We start from the raw sequence: 22,322 nt of genomic DNA on the forward strand, positions 1-22,322 counted from the left end.
CACTTGAAACTCACTGTTTCTTTTGAGAAATCGATGAATAATCAAAAAGCAAAGATTTTAGGAAAGAAAACTGTGGACCTCCAGAAATCCGGTTCGTTATGGGTGAAATTTACAGAAGAATGAAGACTTCATCTGTTCAGCGGTTCATCTTCATGCTGTTCAGGAAAGAGTATGAAGGCGGGACCTTTGAAATCCAGAAATATGCCTTTTTTTGTGTGTGAAAAAATACAAGCAAAATATCTTGTGAAGCTGATGAGAGAATGAGCCTATCTACCTGCACCAGCATGGGCTGAAATGCCGCTCAGAGAGAAAGAGGTTAGTAGGCTACTCTAGTCTAAAAGCAACATGAAAAGCCGTGCATTTTACAAAATCACTCAAGAACATGCCCTGTGGTGGAGGGGAGCATAATTCCAGCATAATTCCAGGGAAACATAAAGTGTTTGACCCATAAATCAGGCTTTTAGGAAAGAGAATAATTTGAGGAATTGAGGCTGATCTGACACAGTCAAAGTTTTGTCTGTGTGTCATTTTTTTTAATACAGTATCATCTGGGCTGTTTAGCATTATATTCTGAATTTCTGCCACCATTGGACTCTTCCTTCACTTTATAATAATGGCAACTATTAGTCAGTTGTATTTGCCTTTGGCTCTATGTATCACTGTTGCACTGCGCAGTATCTAGAAAGAGAAGAGAGATAAAAGAAAAGAAAATGGGCCAAGATCAGGGCCAAGAGTCAAACCCACAGCTGACAAACAGATGGGGTGCATGGTGAGCATCTCTTCATTTTATATTAAAATACCTCAAAAACTACTGGACAATTTTATCTCATTTGGCATGCCAACAAGCTCTCTCTTATTATTTGAAGTTATGTCCTTAAGAGGGAAAGGAATCAGCTAAAAGTGTTTTTTTTTCTCCCCCTTTTCGACCTATTTCTGCTGCTCTAGCAGTTTTTTTTAATAGCCATTTTCATGTCTTTTGCAGGTGTGTAAACGTTCGATTTAACGCCTGCTCGGATTTGACTTGACTTGATGGCGTTTCCACTGGAAGCTGCAGCAACTCCTGATTTCCACCTTTCTCAAAACAAGTCTAAAAAATTCACCAGTTGCTTCCAGATTAAATATTTATTTAGATAAAAGGGCACTTAATGAGGACATAATGTGAAGGCCACTGGCCCCCTTTTTTTTGTGCTCTGGCCTCCTTCCAGCCCCACAGGTGTGAGGTGGGTGCAGTGACACAGTGAGAGGCTGATTACCTCTGCAGTCCTTGGTAGCTTGGTACTGCCTGGGTTAACGACACCGGCTTTCAGATAAAGCCAATCCCTCATGATGTCCATGTGTTACTCCAGCAGCTACTTTTCATTGAGAAAAGCGTTATCTGTTTCCCAGGGCTGTTCTAGCAGTCACCTGGCAGAGCACATGGTTGTTTTTCACATAGAGTGTATTGACATTTCAAGGTCCAACAAGGAGGCGGGAGGCGGCGGGGTGGCTTTATAAGCAAAGGCAGACAGGAGGGAGCAGTAACACCCAGCAGCTCAGGCAGAGAGAGAGAGAGAGAGCGCGGACTGTTCACCCGAAGAGACCGAACATCCTGGTCAGAAAAGATGGACAGCAGGTGTGACTGCTCGAACAGCGGCGACAGGCTTTTGAATCCTATCCTCTACAACATCTTGAGCCAAATGGATAAAGGCGGCCGGAGCCAAGACACCTTCCACCATAGCTCGGCTCCTCACCGGTGCAACTGCGAGGTGCGAAGGACAGTGTGCTTGGTCAGACCCTCGGAGGTCTGCAAGGAGGCCTCCGCGGTCCTGGTCAAAACCGTGCACTTCATGAGAAACTTACCGGCCTTCAAGCAGCTGCCGCCGGGTGACCAGTACGCCCTTCTCAAAAGCTCCTGGGCACCGCTTTTCATTCTGGGTCTGGCCCAGGAGCATGTGGACTTCGACGTGACGGACGTGCCGGCCGACAGCATGCTGAAAAAGATCCTCCTGAACCGCCAGGAGAGCCCGGAGTCGGAGAGGGAGCAGCCCACCATGGCGGGCGTCAGCAAGCTGCGGTGTTGTCTGAAAAAGTTTTGGACCTTGGATTTGAGCCCGAAGGAGTACGCATATCTGAAAGGGACCACGATATTTAATCCAGGTAGGCAGTCACTGGAGTTAGTCACTTCCAAGTATGCAAAAAAAAAAAAAAAAAAGTTCATTATTCCTAAAAAATATTCCCTTTTATTTTACCAACAGATGTGCCAGAGTTACAGGCAGGCCTGTTTGTGGAGGGGCTGCAGCAGGAAGCTCAGCACGCCCTGAGCGAGGTGGTCCAGCTCCTACATCCGGGCCAGCAGGAGCGCTTCGCTCGGATCCTCCTCACAGCCTCCATGCTGCAGGGCATCACACCCAGCCTCATCACCGAGCTCTTCTTCCGGCCTGTGATTGGCCAGGCCAACCTGCTGGAGCTGCTGGTCGACATGCTCTTCTGCAGAAATCCGTAGCGGTCCTTCAATCTTCAAAGTGATCATCTGTTTTTTTTGTTTTTTTATTATTACAGCCCTTCAATGCTGCAACCCCAACACCCCCAAAAAAATCGGCAAGAGAAACTGTTATTTTTCTACACGGGATTAGGATTTGCTTCCATTTTTCAAGAAGCTGAGGTCACTTTAGTCCAGACTAAGCAGAAATCCTCCACTAAAAAGAAAGCGTTGTCTTTCCACAGTATACTTGACCTTTTCTGTTGCCTCGTTGTTGTATATAAATGTTGTTTGCTTCAAATGAAGACTTGAAATAAATATATTTTTGTACATGAATTCACTAGTGCTCATTGGTTGCCATGACACCCTCACCCCTTCACTCTCAGATCCATCATTTCTGACATGTTGAGCTCAACTATTGCACAACAAAAACGTTTTAAAATTCTCCCAAGTGTGTCCAAAAGCACAAATCTGAACGTTTTGACGCCACTTCTTTAGACCATCTGGAAAAATTGTAACAAGTTAAAACTGTAAGATTCAGGGTAAATATCGCGTGCACATCACCCTGCAAAATTAATCATCCCACTTGAAACCACATGCTATAACCATAAATGTCAGTGTGACAAAACAACACAAAGTAGTGCATAATTATGAAGAGGAAGGAAAAATGTGGTCTTTTACGTTAGTTGCCAAAAAAAAAAGAAAAAACACAAAAAGCGTGACATGAATTTGTACATCCTTTCAAAACATCTGGAAATCCGTTTGAGGCGACAAGACTCCAAGAAGATTTTGCACAAGACTGAATGTTTCCTGCACTCTTCTCTGCAGAACAGCTCAAAAGTTTTAAAAAAGTTCAAATCTGTGAACATCACATCACCTTTTTAAAGTCTTGCAACATATTCTTAACTGGACTTAGGTCTAGATTTTGACAGCACCAGTCTAACACATGAATATGCTGTGATATAAACCATTCTATCACAGCTGAGTGTTTAGGATCATCGTCCGACTGGAGGGTGAACCTCTGCCCCAGTTGCGAGTCTTTTGCAGCCTCAGTAACATGTTCTCTGTGGATGGGTGTGTTCAGGTTGGCGTGTTGCGTCAGTTTACCACAAATATTTTGGCCTCTGCTGACCAAAGCTGCTTCTTCTGTGTCTGCTCTGTCTCCTGCATGGTTTGTGACAAAAAAACAAATGGAGCTAGTTATGGTTTTCTTCTTGCCAAATTTGTATATTTAAGGGTATCATATGAAAGGGGGACTGAATGCAAAGTGAACTTTTCAGATTTTATTTGCTAAATAATAATGAAAACCTCCTACTATTTTCCTTCCACTTCACAATGCATGTGGTTATTGCAGCAACTTTAACAATGGTCCTGTGTCTCCCTCTCATGGAAAATGATGGAATCTTTTTTTTTGTCCCAGCAAGTAGTTTCCTGAAAATCGCTTTTTAATTTACTCTCCTTCTGAACAATGTCAACTTTTTTCCCCCTCCTCAATTTAATCCGCGAAAGGAACGATACGCAACAGTCGACAGGAAAACACAGCCGTAAAAAAATCCCAACAGTGTGAATGCTGTGATTTACAAGGAACAGGCCTACTTAGTCCTTACTCATCTCACTGTTTGGTATGCAGGTTGTGAAACTGTGTCTTTACATGACAACCTGTGCAGGTAAAACAGGAATGTGCCGGCGGGGGCAGTGAGCCAGAGGAAACGGGGTTATGCAGGAAAACTGCAACACCAACAGAAGGGGGAAAAAGAAAAGAAAAAGCCTGAAAAGCTTGAATTCAGACACAGAAAACAGAGACAATTGTATGTTGTGTTTAAGCTTTGTGGAGCAAGCATTGCTTCTACATGACAACCAAAAACTCTTCTCATCTGCTTCCAAAGGAAGTCAAAAGTATGTTCAGGAGCAGTTTTATTATGCAGTCTGACAGATGTCCCGTTTTACAACACAAGACACAAAATGGTCCTAAATACCAGCAGCAAACAGATTTAGCTTTCGATCAATTTTTTTTGTTTTGCTTTGGCCTCCGTCATAAAAGAACACCAGAATCTAAAATTTCCAGAGTGAATAAAGTATTTGTTCGACACCAAACATAATCGGGACGGATTCTTGAAATCGGGTTGGTTTTCCGTGCTCCGTCTTCATTTTGCAATAAATGACAAAGACAAACCCCTGGATTTTATTTCCCTTGAGTCAGAACCAGCCAAACGAGTTCCGTCTTTCGCTGAGGGCGGAAAAACCCTGCCTGCTGCAACACTGACCTCGGGGAGGTGAGCCTGACAACAATCACAGAGATGAAGAAAAAGTGGGCCAGGGAAAAAACTTTACCGAAACATTTGTCGACGTAGGGAAAGAAACGCTGAAACCGAGGAAGTTGTTACGAGCAGATTTCGGTTTGATCTTCATTTTATGATGCGCTGCCGATATTAAAGAGGCGGTATGTATTGCATATCAGCAACAAGTTTAGTAAAACAAAAGGCTTAAAAACAATGACTAAAACTTTTATTTTGTTCAAAACATGAATTGTTGGATCACATATATATATATAAAAAAAAACAAATCCAAAAAGTTACAGAGTAACATTGACATAATATGTACATCAAAATATGGCTTTTCACAATACAGTCTGCGGGTGAAACAAACCAAAGTGTCCCTCAGCAGTCGAGCGAAATGGTAGGAGACATTAAGCTGTACATGCAGAATAAGACAACTTGTATAAACAAAAACAAAGACAAGAATGAGGACGGTTCTCTCCTGCCTCGATGCTCTGGCCTCCTGAATGCTGAGCCTTTACTGTCAAAACCTCAAACACTGCGTTGATAAAAAACAAAAAAACTTACATCCCTCTGCCATGAGAAAATGACAAAAATAACAAAAAAAAAAAGCTCCTCTGTTGGTCGTTTTTAAAGGAAAGATACAAAAATATTTTGACCAATGTAAGGAGAACTATACCCATGTAGGATATAGGTGCTCTGCTCAGTAACAGTATAAATGAAAGGAGGCTACATGATTTGTCAGCATATAGACGTTTGATTCTCTGCGTAGCGTTTCAAATCAGCAGAGGAGCTCCTGAAGAGTTTGTCCCGGTGTCGTGCTGGTAGGGAGAGTAGGCTGTGGAAGTGCTGGAGGAATATGCTAGAAGAGAAAGTAGGGGACGGGGGAAGAAATTAATAGAGTGGATTTCCTGAACTTTTCCACTTATTTTCAAAGCACAAATTTCAACTTATTGTATTTTGATTTTATGTGATAGACTAACGGAGTAGAGCAAAGCTGTGAAGCAGAGGGGAAATGACACTTTGTTCAAAAACAATTCCACATATAAAAACTAATAATATTCCACTCCACAAAGTTGTACAACCACAGACACCATTATTCTGTGATTTTTGGTCGTCTTTGTAAAATAGTCCAAGCTCCATCAGACTGGATGAAGAGCAAGTTAAGTTTTGCCATAAATTCACGCTTCGATTTAAGTTTGGACTTTGGCTAGGCCAACAACTGTGCTTTGATTTAAACTATTGCCGGGACTTTAACCTGTTAATTTTGATTGATTAACAACAGTTTTTAGACGTGTTAAATTTTTTTTACGTGATTAATGGAGTAATTTTTTTTTTTATTGCAAAACATTTAACATTTTTAATTAAATTAATTTTAATATGATCCAAACTATTCCACTGTAGCTCTGACTGCACTGACCCAGACATTATTTACTATTGTTGACAGGCTCACCAATGTGTCACAACCTTTCCCTAATAAACTTTTAATCTGATTCTGCAAAGACTTTGTACATTATTTGAGTGCCAAAATTCATATTCCCCACAAGTTAAAAAAGGGACAATTGTCCTTAAGCTGTGAAGAACCTCAAATGTTGTAAATATTAAATACTCGCCTTTAGATGGAGAATTATAAACAGAGGTTGCAAATGTCAGTGATCAAACATCTTTAAAAAAAAGCTTAATCTGGATCACCACAGCACTGACATCACACTGATAAAAGTTTTGAATGATAAACCTCTTAAATGCAATGCATGCAAAATGTCTGATTATAGAAGTTGACACATCTGACCATAGGAAACAGACTGATCAATTGGACAGTCAGAGAGATTGTCCTAAACTGGCTCAGGTCTTTTTTTTTTTACCTAATGACTTTGTATTATTAGATAATCAAAAATAAATAACAAATCTGGGGCTCCTCAGGGCTCCATTCTTAGGCCACCATTCCTCAACATCTACATAAGCCTCTGAACTCAGGGGGTGGGCTTCTATAACATCTATATTTTCTGTGCTAATCACACATAACTTTATATTTGTATGCCCCCACTTTGTCGTCATTTAATAAAGTCACTGAATTAGTACACAACCAAACTCCACTGATCTAATGACCACAAAACAAGCAAAAAACCCCACGTCTCATAACTGAAATCTGAATCCACTTACAATTTATTACTAAATCAGCTAAACCCGTCCAGCTCCCCCAGACCTACTTCTCTTCTTAATGCTATTCTTGACCAGATTATAAATTTAGAACATTGGATTTACATTTAGCTGCATCCACTTAGCTTCCCTGCATCCCAACAGCATGATGTTTCCATGGACCACTTTATCACATATAACCCACAGAGTTTTGTGACAAAACAAATGTTCAAAAGGTATGAATACTTCAGCAGCCACTGTATATTAGCATCAAAGGGTTAAGGGGCACCGAGTTTAAGCCAAGCCGCTGATCCATTCCCAGGCCTCACTGTGAAAGTTATGGAAACACAATGTGCTGTACCCTCATTCAAAGACATGAAACAGGACACCCAGTCCCTGTAGCAACCTCTTCACATAAGAGCGAGGAGGGAGGGGAAAAAAGTGCCTGTTGCACTGTAATCCATTTGTAACCTGAGTTGTTTGCTAAAATGACATAATAAATCAGGGGACATGTATTTAATGTGGCTTAATCTGCTGCTTAAGCAGATTGTGTAGCATGACTGCAGAGCTGGAGGGGGAAAAAAAGAATGAGGCAGATGAGGTAGGCGTTCAATAGCATGGTGGGGGGGGGGGGAGCTTTTCACCAGCTGAGAATTGTAATATGTGAAGAAAAGGGCAGGAATGCAGCACTTTGCTATGTAAGGTGAGGTGTGTTACTGGAAAAAAAAAAGAGGGAGAAGTTGAGAAGATGCCTACAGCTGAAGGCCACAATGGGTCCCATAGACCGGGGGAAATTATCCCTCTAAGATCAGAACAGTTGGAAACTAAAAGTGAATAACTTTAGATCCTGATAGCTTTAATTCCTTCGGTGTTTTTATCACCCCCTCTAAAAACAAACAACAACAAAAAAAAGTCACACAAGTGTCTATGCGCCGGTGGAAAATTCCCCAAATGTACTCACTTCTTGAGCCGTATTGTCTCATTTTCCTCGCCAGCTCGTCTGACTGCGTTTGCTCAGACACTTTCACCTCTGGAACTGCGAAGGGAAACCAGATGGACACAATGAAGACAAGCGGACAGGGTGCAACCACCAGTGTTGCTATGAGTTTAAGAGGTAGAAATAATCTGGTCATCTGCTACTTCAGTGTTTTGGCAAAACATGCGTACATGTTTCAACTTGCCCCAGATTAACTGATTGTTAATAGGCCATTGCCTGCAAAATGTCTAGTGTGTTGAGGCTTACAACTCTGAGCTAAACAAAGACTGCAAGGTTCCAACAGACTATGAGTCACTGGGAGACGACAGGTCAGATGTTTCCAATATTTGGTATTCTGCAACCTCCAGGCTGCAAAATACCTAAATGAATCATAAATCTTGCAGCAATTTTTTTTTACACAACTACAACAAAAACATGTGTTGCCATTTCCTTACAATCACTGCTCATGAAGGTTTGGGTCATGGTCTCGTTGCCGCTATCAGGCAGAGTCCCGTCGTTCCTGCCGTTAGGACGCTGCCCGGTCGACTGGTGGCTGGTCTTCTTCTTGGCCTTCCTCGTGCTGATGCGGATGACCCCGTGCACCAGCTTGCACTCAGCCTCCTGTTCCTCCAGGTTGTAGTTCTGGGCAATGTTGTAGATAAGGTCGCTTATCTCATTCGTCTTGCGGAAGAAAGAGGAATCGGACGTACACTTGGCGAGCTCTTCGATCTGATGGAAGGCGTACAGCTCCAAGAGCTTCTTGGTGATAAGAGAGTCAACGTCTGTGCTGTCGCACGGGTCGTCCAAGTCGTAGCAGTCGTTGGACAAGAGGCTGGTGTTGCTGATCGGTCTCTGGCTTTCCCCTTTTGCGGGAGGACGGGTCCGTTTGGAAGGATTCACTGGATAATTTACAATCTCGCCCCTAAAACGAACGTCTTGGTAACGAAAACTTTCGCTGGTGGGTAACCTGGCAGATTTGGTGGGCTTGCCGGGCTCCATGGAGGCACCACAGGTTGGGTTGGTCAGAGCCATGCCGTTAGAAGGCTCACCGCCTAATTTGGGTGGGTGGTCTGTTGAGCTCTCGTTAACGGCCAGAGAGGTCTCTCGGCTGCCACAACAGCCACAATTGAGCATACGGCAGAGCAAGGCTTTGCAGCCACTCCAGCCCATAGAGGGGCAGGAGCCGCATGAGGGCCTGCTGGCCGGCGCGCTGTCAGCCGACCCTGGAATAAATCCTATAGTCTCTGAGCCCCGGGCCGTGCCGTTTCGCGGGTATCTTCTACTGGGGCCATTCTTGCTCTCCGAATGCCGAGGGTGGTCGTTGTGGTGCTCGCGGAAATGTTCCCCATGAAGGTCCCTGAGGTCAGGTAAGCCCGTGCTCTCCCTGTATATAGTTCGACTTGGTTTGTGGTTGCCCTGAGAGGTGGAGGTGTGATGCTTTGAGTGGCGGGACGTCTGGGGAGCCCCTGAGCTGTGGCCAGGCATGGCTCAAAACGCCCGGGGCCTGCAGAGGGAAAGGGAGCCAGGCAAGTTAGTGGATGTCACTCCTTTATATAACTGAAACACGTCTGCAGAGAAGGACACTTTAGAGCAGAACTTCAACCTCATTATATATTTGTGCTATGATCAAATAGAAATACTAAATGTGTTGATATTCTATGTAACCAAAGTAGTTTGTTTATTTAAACACTGCATTTTGATTTGAATACAACCAACGTTGATTTCATCATGAATAAACAATGAATTGTTTTATTCATGTTTGATGGTTAATGTTATTGGGTTTTAACATTTTTATGCTTTTGCTTGTTTGGTTTTACTCTGTTCGTACCGGTCTTCGGTGAAGCCATTATGTTTTCTTAATTATGCATTTTGTACAATATTTAGTCTTTTATATTCTATATTTTGCAATTGCAGTTTTAATGTACTATGAATGTGATTGACTTAATGTAATATATTTGATGTTTTGATTTCATTATATGTAAAATGTCATTTTATTTCATCTTTATTTGTCATAAGAGTTGCAGTACATTATTCAGTCTGTTAGATTTTTGTTCTGTCAATTTTAATGTTTTACCTTTTTGATTGTATTGCATTCCAGTTTGTTTTTGTAACTCTTTAGATTTATTCAAAATTGAGTAAATTTTGTGTTTTATATATTTATTGCAATGTGGTCAAAGGGCATTACTTTGCATATAAGATTTTTTTTTAATTGATTAAAAAAATCATGTTTTTATTTGATTACACTGTACTTTCAAATGAATATTAATAGCTAAAGTCTCCTACTTTTATACTTGTTTATATTGTATTGCATATTATATAACTACTTTTCATTACAAATAAAACGAATGCTTTATTTGCTGTCATGTTTAAGTACACTATGCGTGTATTTTACATTATTTATATACATGAGAGATGCTTCTAGTTAGCTCCCCTAGGTCTACATTTCATTCTGGTTCTCTAATAAATATCATCTATTTTTATTAGTTTAGCACTTTCTGGTTGTTTGCATGCTTCTTCCACTGTTTTGCACTTTTTTTGTATGCAATAATTCTTTTATTTGAAGAATAAAACTCCAGAGTTTAAAGCACTAAGCTCTCAGAGATCTGATAAATTAAGCAGTTTTTAAAAGACTATATGAATACAACAAGGTGCGCTGATTGCTGCCTTCACGGAGGTTTTTGGGGGGTGTTCCCTTTAGGTCCAAACTACCTGTGCAATCAGTGCCAAACCCCGTTTAAAACCTAACTGCTCCTCATTTCACTTGCAAAGCTTCCACTTACCGCATAAGCAGAAACAGTTGTGGTTGTGCTCGCTGGTGAGCGAACCGCGGAAGTCTCACGCCGACGCAGCTCCTGCTGCTAGCGCCTCAAACTGGGACGGAGCGTCGACGGGACCGGGGACTTCCAGGTGAGCTACTGTTTCATCCAACAAGCGAGGACGAAGCAGTCGAAGCCCGGAGTCCGGCGCCGCCACCGAACGAGATCAACCAGCACATCCAAACAGTCTCTTCTGGTCAAAAAGAGAAAAAGCGAGTTCCCCGCAGCTGCCGAGCGTTTCCCAGTACTTGGCTATCACCTGCGGCTACAGCTAATACCGCAGCAGGGGACCCACCCACAGGTGCGTGCTGACGTCACCTGAGGCGGATGTTTAAGTACAGAGCAAGAAAAACAAAAAAAGGGTTAAAAGACAAAAAAAGGAAGTTAACGCAACAATAAATTTCACAAAAAATAAAATTAAAACAAAGAAACGAAAGAAAAAAAGTTTGACCTCTATTTACACTATATAAATGGTTCTCATGAATATTTATTATAAAAAGCAAAAAGATCCAAGATGACTGTTGTGACCAATGTTGTGGTTGCAAACGCTGTAGTACATAACCACCACTGTCTGATCCGAAATTATAATGGCTTACGGTCAACACATATTTGCAAAATAGCCACAAAAAAAAAAGATTTTTTCTTTTGTTATCTCCTTTTCTGGAAAAAAAAAATTCAATTAATATAACTTCAAAACCAAATTAATATAATTTTGGTCATTGCAGTGAAATCTTTGTGTAATCCTTTAGTTTAGAGGGTTAAAGGCGACATAGACAAGTTCATAGTGAATGGAAATGGACAGGCCTACCTTAACGTCATCTCCACTTCACGGACACACAACCACACTCAGCAGTCACTCAGTGTGTGCTTTGAAGGAAAACGCTGCGTCACTTTCTGCATGAAATATCCAGAGTTTCTACCTGGAAAGTATGCGTAGATCATTTGTTCAACCCTGATCAGAGTATCTTTAAAAGACGTCAGTGTGAGCTGCATCTCCTTCAAGTTCATCTCGGAAAAGCCCCAGCATTGGTAAGTGAAAAAGAAAAAAAAGAAACAACAGAAATGTATCCCACCTTCATGAGAGAAGGGTTTATCTAAATGCACAACACTAGCTTTGAGTGTGTTTTTCTTTATCCAGGACGAAGATTGTTCACCTACTTGAGCCACAGAACAATTGCTTAAACTTGCTTGCAAAGAGGAAAAATCAAAACTTAAACACACTAAAAATTATGGTTTAAAAGTGAAAAATGTGAGGAAATAAAGTTGTATGAAAACTTTTGTGAGGGTGGGGGCCGTATAAAAGTGATAGAAACACCAGCTCCAGATATGATGGAAGCTTTGCAGAGGCCATTAGTGTTGCAATTATCCATCCTACTGGTTATTATCAATATTTGTATTCTTCAGTCGTCTGGGTCACAAGCCTTGGCAACTACTATTTTGTAGGTCAGGAGCGGAGGAACTTTGGAAACCACCGTTGTAATTAATGCGCACACATACAAGGCAGGCCTGGCTTGCTCACAGGGGTGCACAGCTGCAGAGCCAGCAGGTGTGTTTCTAAACAACATCTTTCATTTTGTCCTATTTCCACTGAACGCAGACACTTAATCACGCACTCTTTGAGCAGAAACAGTGGGAACACGCCGCATGGAGGAAAACAAATGATTTTCCGTAGATCTCCATTCTGGACTCCGGTCACAGTAAGGGAGCGTAGAAATTAAATATAAATAAACAAATGTTTTATTTGGAACAGAAATATGTATTTCAAATAACATGTTGTGCTACGTGTGAAGCGACAAAGACAAATGCAACAAAATATGTCATCCGAGAACTTTTTGCTTCACAACTTTACAACAGTATTAATAATACAAGACATATTTTAATACTTTATGCTTTTTCATGCATTTTCCATGCTTCTGGGCTGCCATCAATGCTATCTGTAGTGAAGTTTCCAAATGTGTGTAGTTATGACTCTAAGACTATCTAATAAACAATGACTAAAACCAAGAGAGTTTATCTAAAAAGCAAAAACTATCTACAGATTATTTCCATGTGCCTAAGAAAACACAAAGGCACTTTTTATGGTGAAGTTTAAAGGATACACAGCAAGTATAAATATTTTTGAAATTCTAAAAGTACACCTCTCTATATATTTTTCAGGTTATTTAAATAATTTAACTTAAAGAGTGCAACTCTACAGGTACTGTACACACCAAGTGGTAGATTTCAACCACCTATTTCTTTTCATTTTGATGATTACGATTTATGGCCAGTTAAAACCCAAAAGTCAATTTCTCAGAAAATTGGAAAATTACATAACATAAACAAACAAAAAATAATAATTATACAGAAATCTTGGCTTCATAAAGATTCTTTGTGTACTGTGCAGTATACCCACTCAAGGCTATGTTGGGGCTCCTTTTGCATGAATTATTGCAACAATGCAGCAATCCTCTCCTCTCCTTCCTTCTGGAACCTTGATTTTCAAATGAAATATAAAATGTACTTTCTTTTTTTGCGAAAAAGAGTGCTGCTGTTCCTGTTGTTTCTCCACATTTTGACATGCTAGGACAAAGCAGCCAGCTTCTCTTGCAGTGACCTTTCTGTAGTTTACACTGATTGTGGAAACCTGTCAACATTTTTCATAATTATAAAAAAATTAAACAAATAACCCTTTGACACATTTCACTCTTGGCAATGAATGTGACTTTTACTTTTTGAACTGAATTTGCAAACTAACTAAATCATTGGATGGGATCCTAATTAATAAAAAAATGCACTTGTATCTTTTATTCCTTCAATGAAACTCCAAGATCATGAGTTTACAGTAGGAGAGGTTGCCACTGGTTTGACTTGTGTTTCTGTCGGGGTTTGGACTATACACGTGTCATTTGGCAGCTGTTGGGACAGCGCTTGTCCCAAATGCCTTTGTGACCTGCTACCGCCAGCCGTGATGTGACCCAACCGAGGGTCAGAGTCTATCTCGTAGCGGTAGTGATAGCCCTCCAGAACGTCCCGGCACGCATCCCTCGTTTCTATGATCCACTTCTTCATGCCGTTTCGATTCAGGTACAGCACAAAGAGAAAAACCATGCCGACAAGGCCCAGCACCAGCCCCAGGAAAACGTACGACGTCTGCAAGGTGAGGTCAGCCACCTCAGCCAGGACTGGAACTACACAACCAATGGCCTGGACGGTGAGCCCTTGCAGCCGGGTGTCGGCCAACTCCTCCGGTGATGTACATCTGACCGCGTCAGCATCCACCCGGGCTCTGGTTTTATTCAGCCAGGTCACAAAGTCTCGGCTCTCGCAGGAGCAGGTGTATGGGTTATTACCGAGAAAGATCTGAGCGTTGCCAAGTCTCTCTAGTTCTTGAAGTGCGTCGACCCTGAACGTCTCGAAGTCGTTGTGCGTCAGATCCAGGGTCTCCAGATGGTCCATGCCGGAAAAGGTGCCCGCATAGACAGCCACCAAGGAGTTGTTCCTGAGCAAGAGCTGCTGCAAACTGGGAACGTGGGAGAACATGCCAGGCGGGAGAAGGGCCAGGAGGTTTCCAGAAAGGTCCAGGCGGCGGAGCCCCCAGAGTCCGCCCCAGCGGAGAGCCGTGGCTAGGTCGGTCAGGGCGGTGAAGTTGTGCAGCGAGCGGCTCAGGTTGAGCTCCTGAAGGGGGCTTCCAGGTATGCTGAGAGCCTCTGGGTGGATTAGTGCCAGCTGGTTACCACTGAGGTCCAAGGAGCGCAGGCTGGTGAGGCTGGCAAAGGTGTGGGAGGCCAACTCTGTGATCCTGAGAAGACGACTAACACTGTGACAACCGCTCTTAGACATTTTGATGTCATTCTAATGATGAATAACACATATAGCATTTTTAAAGGAACAAACACGGCCACGGATAAAGCCATTATTTCTTTATTATACACACACCAACAAAGTTAGTTACATTAACCAAATATGGCTTTAAATTACACAACTGAAAAACATGACACTGACATTCTCACCTGTTATTGCTTAAAATGACGTTAGTGACATTCTGCAGTTCTGTAAACGAATCTGGTCCGACTTGATGTATATTATTCCCTGTGATGACGACATTCCGGGTATATCCTGGAATGTCTTGTGGCACTACGAGCAGATCCTTAGAGACACACTTCACTGTGTGGGTGACCGCAAAACATTCACAGCCAAAAGGACATGCCAAGCACTGCGAGGGTGCAAGTAAGAGGAGAACTCCTAGAAAAACACAAGCTGCCAAAATGCACATGTCTGCAGAGTTGGAAACAAAGAAGCTGCAGATGAAAATGACAGCAGAGAAAAATGTGACCTGTCCCTTCAGACGCTAGATTGACGCTGCATTAGTGGCAAGGGCTGCTTGTTCCAGCAGTAGTGCCTTCTCATCTGCTCCACTGTGGGAATAAGGGTTCCCACAAATTGATGGTTGCTCCTATCGAACTGAATCTGCTTGCTAAAAAAAGGTATGTGGTTCCCTTAAAGGTACAGAGGACGATTAGATTAGAGCGCCCACAGCCACTGACCTACACCACCATCTGACAGAGGACACAGTGGGAGAATATCAACAATTACTTGAAAAACATACAAAAAATATATACACAACAATTCTTAAACAGTAGCTATGTAGGTAGACAGCTTTCAAAACAGATCTGTTCATAGTCCTGAGTCTTGCTCCAGTGACATTCCAGGTTGCAAAGTTAAGAGAGCATTCAGCATTTGCTTGCAAATAAACGAATAAATAATTTAGACAAATTCAAACAAGGACACTCCCAAGGTTTTTTTTCCCACATCATTCTATCTTTGGTTGCGACTCACATCTCATTCACAAAAAAACTGATGAGAACTTTCAGCATTAAGATGATGATCCATCACTGGAGTCAACATTAGGCGCCGCAGAAACGGATTCATCACCGTCGCTCATGAAAAATGCATCTCCCCACTCCCCAGTGGCATATTACGGAGAAAATGAACCTCCTTAATGTGACTATTTTTCCCAAGAAAAAGCATACAACATATTATTTACGAGCGTGAGAAAAGATTAGCAGACCCTGTATTGTACCGTACTAAAACAAACCAAAACTTTGTTACATAAAGGGCAAATGTCACATTTTAGAGCTATAAGATCAATAAATATTGAAAATATAAAACTTGAATAAATAATAACCAGCTTTTCATAGCAGATAAAAGATTTTAAAAGAACTTTTTGAGAACACAAAAGCATTTAAAGCCACTCCCCTCCTAAAAATAGGAGGCGAATATTTATGAATGACATTGTATTTTCTGAAGCCAGTCTGTTGGACTACTACTATACTAAGGACAAGGACTGATTTCTTCTTAAGAAATTAACAGAAATATATTGAATGAATATGTAGATTCTTATTGGCAACACACAAAAACAGACAGAGTGAGCACATCTGCTATAGAGATGATCTCTGCAGGAAAGAGGGTTGGAAGTAAACAAGTAAAAAAGATACAGTACAGACCAAAAGTTTGGACACACCTTTTAATTCAATGAGTTTCCTTTATTTTCATGATTATTGACATTGTAGATTCACACTGAAGGCATCAAAACTATGAATAACACATGTGGAAATATGCACTAAACAAAAAAGTGTAAAACAACTGAAAATACCCCTTATATTCTAGTTTCTTCAAAGTAGCAACCTTTTGCTGTGATTACTGCTTTGCACACACTCTGCATTTTCTTGATGAGCTTCAAGAGGTAGTCACCTGAAATGGTTTTCACTTCATAGCTGTGCCCTGTCAGGTTAATAAGTGGGATTTCTTGCCTTATAAATAGTCATGAAAATAAAGAAAACCCATTGAATTAGAAGGTGTGTCCAAACTTTTGGTCTGTACTGTACATTTCAACCAAAAACAGTCTCTCCACTGAAAGCACTGTTTGGCCCAGGATTATGAAATATTCGGGATCTGATTTCAACCCAGAGATGAGGGATGGGCACACAGCACAGTTCATGCCAAGGCTTAGACAGATGTCTTGAGTAGGGGGTAAAAAGCCTGACGACTCTGGGTGCTGTATAAAGTTTATCAGGTTAAATTGGCCATTGCTTGTTTTATTAATAATAATTGATTTCAGTTACAATACCCTCTCCTGAGAATATAATATCTTTATATATCTTTAGATCTTAGTCATTGTTTTTTTTATGTATCTGTAGTCAAAACTCGTGCTAAAGTCCACAGACTAACCAATCGGTGACCAATTTCTCCAAACGTTTTCCGTGTATTTTACTCGTGATATTTACTTCACTTGTGTCTTTACACAAGAGTACTTGACTGCAGTTGTAGTCTTTGTTATAGATCAGCATTTTCACCTCCATCCACTAGTAATAATTCAAAGTGACTTTTAGGGATAAACATTTTGTTGGGTGCTAAATAACTGCAAACAGAGCTAGATGTTGTCCTCAGAGTAATGTTTCCTCAACTATATTAAAGTATTGTAGTAAACACAAGCTGACTATATGGATAAAGGTGAGGCTTGCACAATCACCGTATGGGTTGATAAGATAAAGCAGGCTATTCTGGTGAGTTATTTGGAGGATCATGCGGATGGATGCCTGTGCACATCCAAGAAACAATGTTGGCCAGAACCGAAGTAGAAATTACATTTGTCTGAATGCTGCCAGAATGTGTTTCAAATTACAGCTTCTACCGCTAGAATTCATTCACTACTGTAGAGAAAATACACGCTCAGAAAGCTTTTAAATCCCTGGGTAGAATCCCTGTTTGGTAGGTCACCAAGTTACTGCTCACAGGTAAGATTTCGCCTGACTTCCCACAGCTCAATGGATAAATCAATGGATAAATTCCTATGTACTTCCTCACTTTATGATCTCAAATTTTTGCAGTTAATTTTGCTCTTGCTGCTTTTGCACTAGGTGAACATTGCGCTATGCGCTGATGTCAGGGTTTGGGGATTCCAGGTTTAAATTATCACTCCTTTGGCTGCATTCTGAGCAGAACTGTGCCTGTACCCCCCCTTTATGTTGTTTTATATATTTTTTGATATTGAACATGTGATTTAATAAAACTATCGGGAACTGCAACACTGGATACAAATGATAAGGTAAAGTTGCAAAAATAATGATACAAATCCTTTGAAAACAACAAGTAAGCTTGTTAAATTAAACATAACGAGTCGTTCCATTTGATATTTTGCAAACGTCCCATCAAAACACACGCCATTCATGTCAGTGACAGTGAATACAGCATCAACAAAGCCCCCTCCTGGTGCCGCTCGCTGTATTACTGTAGGTTCAGAGTCAGGATGAACGTGGCGAGGACCCCACAGAGCATGACGAAGGGGAGCCAGGTCTTCAGGACCGCTGCCCAGCTGAGGGAAAAGAAAGACTGTGTATTAAAGACAACACCTGCAAACATCTCGTATGACAGATGCCCTACTAGTAGAATCTAAAGGACACAACAATTTTAATCCCCAGAGGCTCCATGACCTGCGTCCTACCCAACCATCCAGCTGAGAGGTGACCTCCAGCGGTGGCGCGGAGGGGAGCGCCACCGTCAGTGATGAATTGCCCAAGACTCCTTTGCTGTGGGAGTGTGTAGGAAGCGGCAGCACAAACTCTGGCTGTATTGTTCCCTATGTGGGTCAGCGGAGAATAATGAAGGGGGGGGGGGGGGGTTCTCTGTGCCATATGTCTCTTAATGGAGCCGGACTCCGGCAGCGGGGCATTTTTCCAGATTGTGTATACGCGTCTAAAAACAAGACGCCTTATGTTTGATGTTTAAGTTTAGGCTCCTGCTAAAACACATATTCACACACATTTTATTAATCCTTCTGTGCCACTTTTTTATTTCTAATCTCTCAGCTTTCTCAGCATAGAAGGTGTTAAGATTTTATCTACAAGAAATAAAAAGGAAAGCGATTTTGAGTCAATAAAGAAAATTAATTCAACCTGTTTATTTTGAACTAATACGATCAGGCAAAATAACATTGCCATAAATGGCATACTTTAGTTATAGTCATCAAGTGAGTGATCATAAAATTTCTAAAAGTTGTCTAATCACCCCACACTCCTTCCACTCAATCGTTAAAAAGCAAAAAGGAGGTGAAGTTCTTACTTGTAGGTACGAAGGCAAAAAACTATAATTACAAGTGAACTTTGATCTTAAATTAAAGTTCACTTGCAATTTAAGGAATAAATGCAGAATGTTGGTAAAAAGGAGGGTTAAAGGGTTAATGGGCCGGAAGGCAAAAAGGGGCAACTGAATAAATATGAGACTTTTATTTCCATCAAACAATATATAAAAAAGCCCATCAAATAAAGTCCCTCTATGATGGTGGAGCAACAGCTGTGACTGCTGCCGCCTTTTATATCGTTAGACAGGAGAACAAACAAGCGGCGTCTCTCATCGGATCTAAAGGATGTGAAACGGTTCCTTTAAAAGAATGTGTTCAATTAAAGTAAGAACTTAAGAAGAAACAAATTGGACATTTCAGTGTCTAAATGCAGTAAGCATGTGCAGACAAACCCTTCAAAACATACAGCTATAATTGCAGAGAAAGTTTGTTCAGCAATGTACGAGCTCAAAGACAATGGACATAAAGCCTGATACGCTGTTCAGAATCTTATTTTTAAAAAGGTTTGAACTCTTTATCATTTCCCCTCGATTTTACCAGTAAGTGCAACTTTGTTGGTTGTTTTCTGATGTGTCACACTGAGTCCAAGTCAAATAAGTTGAAGCTTGTGCTGCAACATGAGAAACAAGGAAAAACATCAGCAGCTATGCTTTTGGAAGACAGTAATTTACAATCCAACATGTCCTGGAGACACTGGAGAAAATAAGTTGGATTTTATGAAAACTTGCTGAGCAATCTGTGCTGAAAGTTTGCAAACGCGGAGACATTCGGCTCTAACGTACATCATCATAAAAGATTTTGAAAAGCTTTTCAAATGTCTAATTTATGGACAAATTAGACATTTTACAATTTCCTACAGGTGTGATAGAAGGGTTTAAAGTAAAATCTTAATGCTTCTTAAGTTAATTTTTAAACACACTTGATTTTCATGCACAGTTGCTGTTTTTACATTTTTCTTCTGCTTTTTAATTTAATCCAGTCTCACAGTTTACCTCCTAAATTATTGACTAATTTTAACCTGTGCCCTGCTGTTGTTGGCAGGGTTTTAGATGTTCTTGGTGACAGATCCAAGAATGTCTGGGTGAATGATTCTAAATCAGATGAGGGTTTTTCCTCCGCTGTCTCTCCTCTGGGCTGTGTTCTCTGTCCCATATTGTATATCCTGTTCCAACGACTGCAGGAATCATTGTACAGGACAACACACTGTGACGTTTGTGGACGACACAGTTATTGTCAGTCAGCTACAGGGAGAAGATCACTCACCTGGTCAGGTGTTGGAGGATTTTATTATGTAATGTGACAACTTGAAAAACCTATCTACATGAGACAAATTTTTACAGGGCCACTAAGAACATCAGAATAACCACTCTTAACCAAACTAAATGATAGCATCTGCCTATAGTATGCAAAGTGTTTCATTTTATGCACAAATTGTTGATACTGTGACTGTATGAATGTGTTTTACTTTACGGTTGAAGAGAGAAAGAAAACTTTCCACCTTAGTGGACAATAAAGTTTTATTTTATCTGATCTTATTATCTGAGCTAACAGAAACATTTTCAAAAACAGTCACACAAAAGACATTCTTCCCTCTGCTTGTCAATCACGTCATGGTGAATTTGAGCTGCTGCCATCTGGACAGCGACTCAGACCGCCTGGATCAAGAACCAAAAGTTTGCTTTTTCATTTTAATGGGATTGTTTTTAATATATATATTTTTTAATTATTTATTAATAATTTGAATAGTTTTCTTTAGTGTTTTTGCCAATGTTGTAGCATGATTGTATCTGTGTGGTTTTTTAAAATACTTTCCACCTGGTTGCGAGGGAAAAGTTCCCCACAGGGACAAAAACAAAGTGATACTGATACGTGTTTACAAATAGGACCAGAAGCTGAGGTGGGTGTGAACAGTTTACCTCACATGCTTCCCATGAATGAAGGACAGCACACAGAGGTTCACCATGTTCCAGGATGAGCTGTTGTCATACCGCATCAGGTTTAAAGCCATCGCAACGTGGGAATGACAGTTGTCCATGCACAGGTTGTGCTTCAATGCGAAAAAAGGGGGGGAGAACAAAAGACATGTGAATAATTCTGTAGCAGCATAAATTATGATTAATAAAATATATTGTATGCAGTCGTACCGGCCTGCATTTGTATTCCTCAGATGCATCGTGAACTGCTTGGTCCCACGTTGCTGCACCATTACCACAGACTTTGTCCACATCCAGCCTCCAGTACCTACAACATGAGTCATTGGTGTGTTGATCTGATTAACAGCCTTTTGAAACTATAAAATACCAGAATTTAGTCATCACACCTACTTTGTGGGTCGACCAAACCCCATGTTATCCTCCTGAAAGGGAAATTACATATTTTATATTGGCTAACAGCAACACTTTCAATGAAACTACAGAAAAACAAGAACATTTTAAAGTCTGTACGCTAACTGTCATTACAGTTGATGTCTGTATGATCCAAAGAATAAGAAGAGAAGAGCAACTGACCGATACAAAGTAAGATCCCGCAAAGTCTCGTATGACCCCTGAAGAGGTGCAGATGCCCATGTGACCAATGAAGGGGAGCACCCACCTGCAGGATGGATTGAACGAATGAGTCAGTTCAGGTTCAACAGAACACGATCTGTGCTGCGCATCTAATGCATCTGCGCAAATGAACGCAAAAGCACACGGCGAGAACTGATCTGCTCTGACCGGATGTTTGCGGGGAAAAATAGCAGTCAGCTGACAGAGTTGTCAGCTGCAGCGTCCGCCGCTAGAAAAGCAGGATGGGGAATTATTAGCTTCTTACGATAAAATAGGAATAGGCGTCCAGACAATGCAGTACGGGTAGCGGCAGCTTTTCCTGCCGCTTTTTGGGAAATCACCCTGGAAGTTCATCATGATGTCCGTGTCGTCCACCTCCGCCATCACAGCCTGAGAGCCCAGAGGGAGACCCAGACGACGCTGACGCAAATGCAGCCTGGAAACGGAAGGGTATGGCAGGCTGTTGTGGCATATAATCTGACAGGACGCGTGTTTGAACTTCATTTAAAATCGTGTAAAAATTCATAAAAACTTCCGATTGACCGTCTCAGCACTCAGTGACCGCCCCATATGCGGTGCCATGTAAAAGTATCCACACCTCTTCAACTTGTCTACATTTATGTTGCAAACTCAGACCTCAATGTGTTTTCTTACAAAATGAAATTTGTGCTTATTTGTGAAATGGGAGGAAAAATAAGATTTTATCGTCCCGTGCAAATAAAAATCTGAAAAGTGGGCCCTGTTCAATTTGATACCCATAAATTGGTAGATTCATGGGCGTCCAGCTTCATTAATCCTCGCGTTCATTAGTGCTTTATAGTTAATATCAAAATCAAGTGTAAGCATCAATTGTGTTAATGTCCAAAATATACTTTTAAATATGAGTTCCCATTATTATTATTATTTTTTTAAATAACATTGTCTAAAATGTCTAAATTCCTACCCCTGGCCTGTCTATGGAGTTCCATCATGATGCCGTTTACTATTATTCTCTA

At 41.1% G+C, this 22,322-nt stretch overlaps 4 protein-coding genes across 4 annotated transcripts; 1 reads left to right on the forward strand and 3 right to left on the reverse strand.

The window, feature by feature from the left end:
- The first annotated feature begins 1,497 nt into the window (after positions 1 to 1,497).
- On the forward strand, positions 1,498 to 2,567 carry nr0b2a (nuclear receptor subfamily 0, group B, member 2a). The gene is made up of 2 exons (XM_032556170.1): positions 1,498 to 2,136; positions 2,235 to 2,567. Exons 1-2 carry the CDS (start codon positions 1,602 to 1,604, stop codon positions 2,480 to 2,482), a joined length of 783 nt encoding a protein of 260 aa, XP_032412061.1. The 5' UTR covers positions 1,498 to 1,601; the 3' UTR covers positions 2,483 to 2,567.
- A 2,374-nt stretch (positions 2,568 to 4,941) lies between these two features.
- On the reverse strand, positions 4,942 to 10,952 carry kdf1a (keratinocyte differentiation factor 1a). Its single transcript, XM_032559462.1, has 4 exons — positions 10,627 to 10,952; positions 8,302 to 9,350; positions 7,832 to 7,906; positions 4,942 to 5,596 (listed from the first exon to the last, which is right to left on the reverse strand). Exons 2-4 carry the CDS (start codon positions 9,329 to 9,331, stop codon positions 5,511 to 5,513), a joined length of 1,191 nt encoding a protein of 396 aa, XP_032415353.1. The 5' UTR covers positions 9,332 to 9,350; positions 10,627 to 10,952; the 3' UTR covers positions 4,942 to 5,510.
- A 1,429-nt stretch (positions 10,953 to 12,381) lies between these two features.
- On the reverse strand, positions 12,382 to 16,262 carry LOC116717744 (trophoblast glycoprotein-like). The gene is made up of 2 exons (XM_032559329.1): positions 14,655 to 16,262; positions 12,382 to 14,443 (listed from the first exon to the last, which is right to left on the reverse strand). Exons 1-2 carry the CDS (start codon positions 14,915 to 14,917, stop codon positions 13,474 to 13,476), a joined length of 1,233 nt encoding a protein of 410 aa, XP_032415220.1. The 5' UTR covers positions 14,918 to 16,262; the 3' UTR covers positions 12,382 to 13,473.
- Positions 16,263 to 16,766: 504 nt separating this feature from the next.
- Positions 16,767 to 21,768, reverse strand: LOC116717269 (transmembrane protein 222-like). The gene is made up of 6 exons (XM_032558512.1): positions 21,593 to 21,768; positions 21,289 to 21,373; positions 21,106 to 21,137; positions 20,926 to 21,022; positions 20,698 to 20,828; positions 16,767 to 18,016 (listed from the first exon to the last, which is right to left on the reverse strand). Exons 1-6 carry the CDS (start codon positions 21,709 to 21,711, stop codon positions 17,929 to 17,931), a joined length of 552 nt encoding a protein of 183 aa, XP_032414403.1. The 5' UTR covers positions 21,712 to 21,768; the 3' UTR covers positions 16,767 to 17,928.
- Positions 21,769 to 22,322: the final 554 nt, after the last annotated feature.

Source organism: Xiphophorus hellerii, chromosome 3 (genome assembly GCF_003331165.1).
Source record: "Xiphophorus hellerii strain 12219 chromosome 3, Xiphophorus_hellerii-4.1, whole genome shotgun sequence".
In the NCBI taxonomy this organism is placed as follows: Eukaryota; Metazoa; Chordata; class Actinopteri; order Cyprinodontiformes; family Poeciliidae; genus Xiphophorus; species Xiphophorus hellerii.

Excerpts from the sequence above, each read along its gene's own strand:
- nr0b2a (XM_032556170.1), top strand. The coding sequence starts at position 1,602 with ATGGACAGCAGGTGTGACTGCTCGAACAGCGGCGACAGGCTTTTGAAT. Across the intron at positions 2,137-2,234 it reads GACCACGATATTTAATCCAG|ATGTGCCAGAGTTACAGGCA; the intron begins GTAGGCAGTCAC and ends TTTTACCAACAG.
- kdf1a (XM_032559462.1), bottom strand. The coding sequence starts at position 9,331 with ATGCCTGGCCACAGCTCAGGGGCTCCCCAGACGTCCCGCCACTCAAAG. Across the intron at positions 7,907-8,301 it reads AACCTTCATGAGCAGTGATT|TTCCAGAGGTGAAAGTGTCT; the intron begins GTAAGGAAATGG and ends TTCCCTTCGCAG. Across the intron at positions 5,597-7,831 it reads GAGACAATACGGCTCAAGAA|CATATTCCTCCAGCACTTCC; the intron begins GTGAGTACATTT and ends TTTCTCTTCTAG.
- LOC116717744 (XM_032559329.1), bottom strand. The coding sequence starts at position 14,917 with ATGTGCATTTTGGCAGCTTGTGTTTTTCTAGGAGTTCTCCTCTTACTT. Across the intron at positions 14,444-14,654 it reads GTCATTTTAAGCAATAACAG|GATCACAGAGTTGGCCTCCC; the intron begins GTGAGAATGTCA and ends TCGTCTTCTCAG.
- LOC116717269 (XM_032558512.1), bottom strand. The coding sequence starts at position 21,711 with ATGGCGGAGGTGGACGACACGGACATCATGATGAACTTCCAGGGTGAT. Across the intron at positions 21,023-21,105 it reads GGGTTTGGTCGACCCACAAA|GTACTGGAGGCTGGATGTGG; the intron begins GTAGGTGTGATG and ends CTCATGTTGTAG. Across the intron at positions 20,829-20,925 it reads AGGAATACAAATGCAGGCCG|CACAACCTGTGCATGGACAA; the intron begins GTACGACTGCAT and ends TTCGCATTGAAG.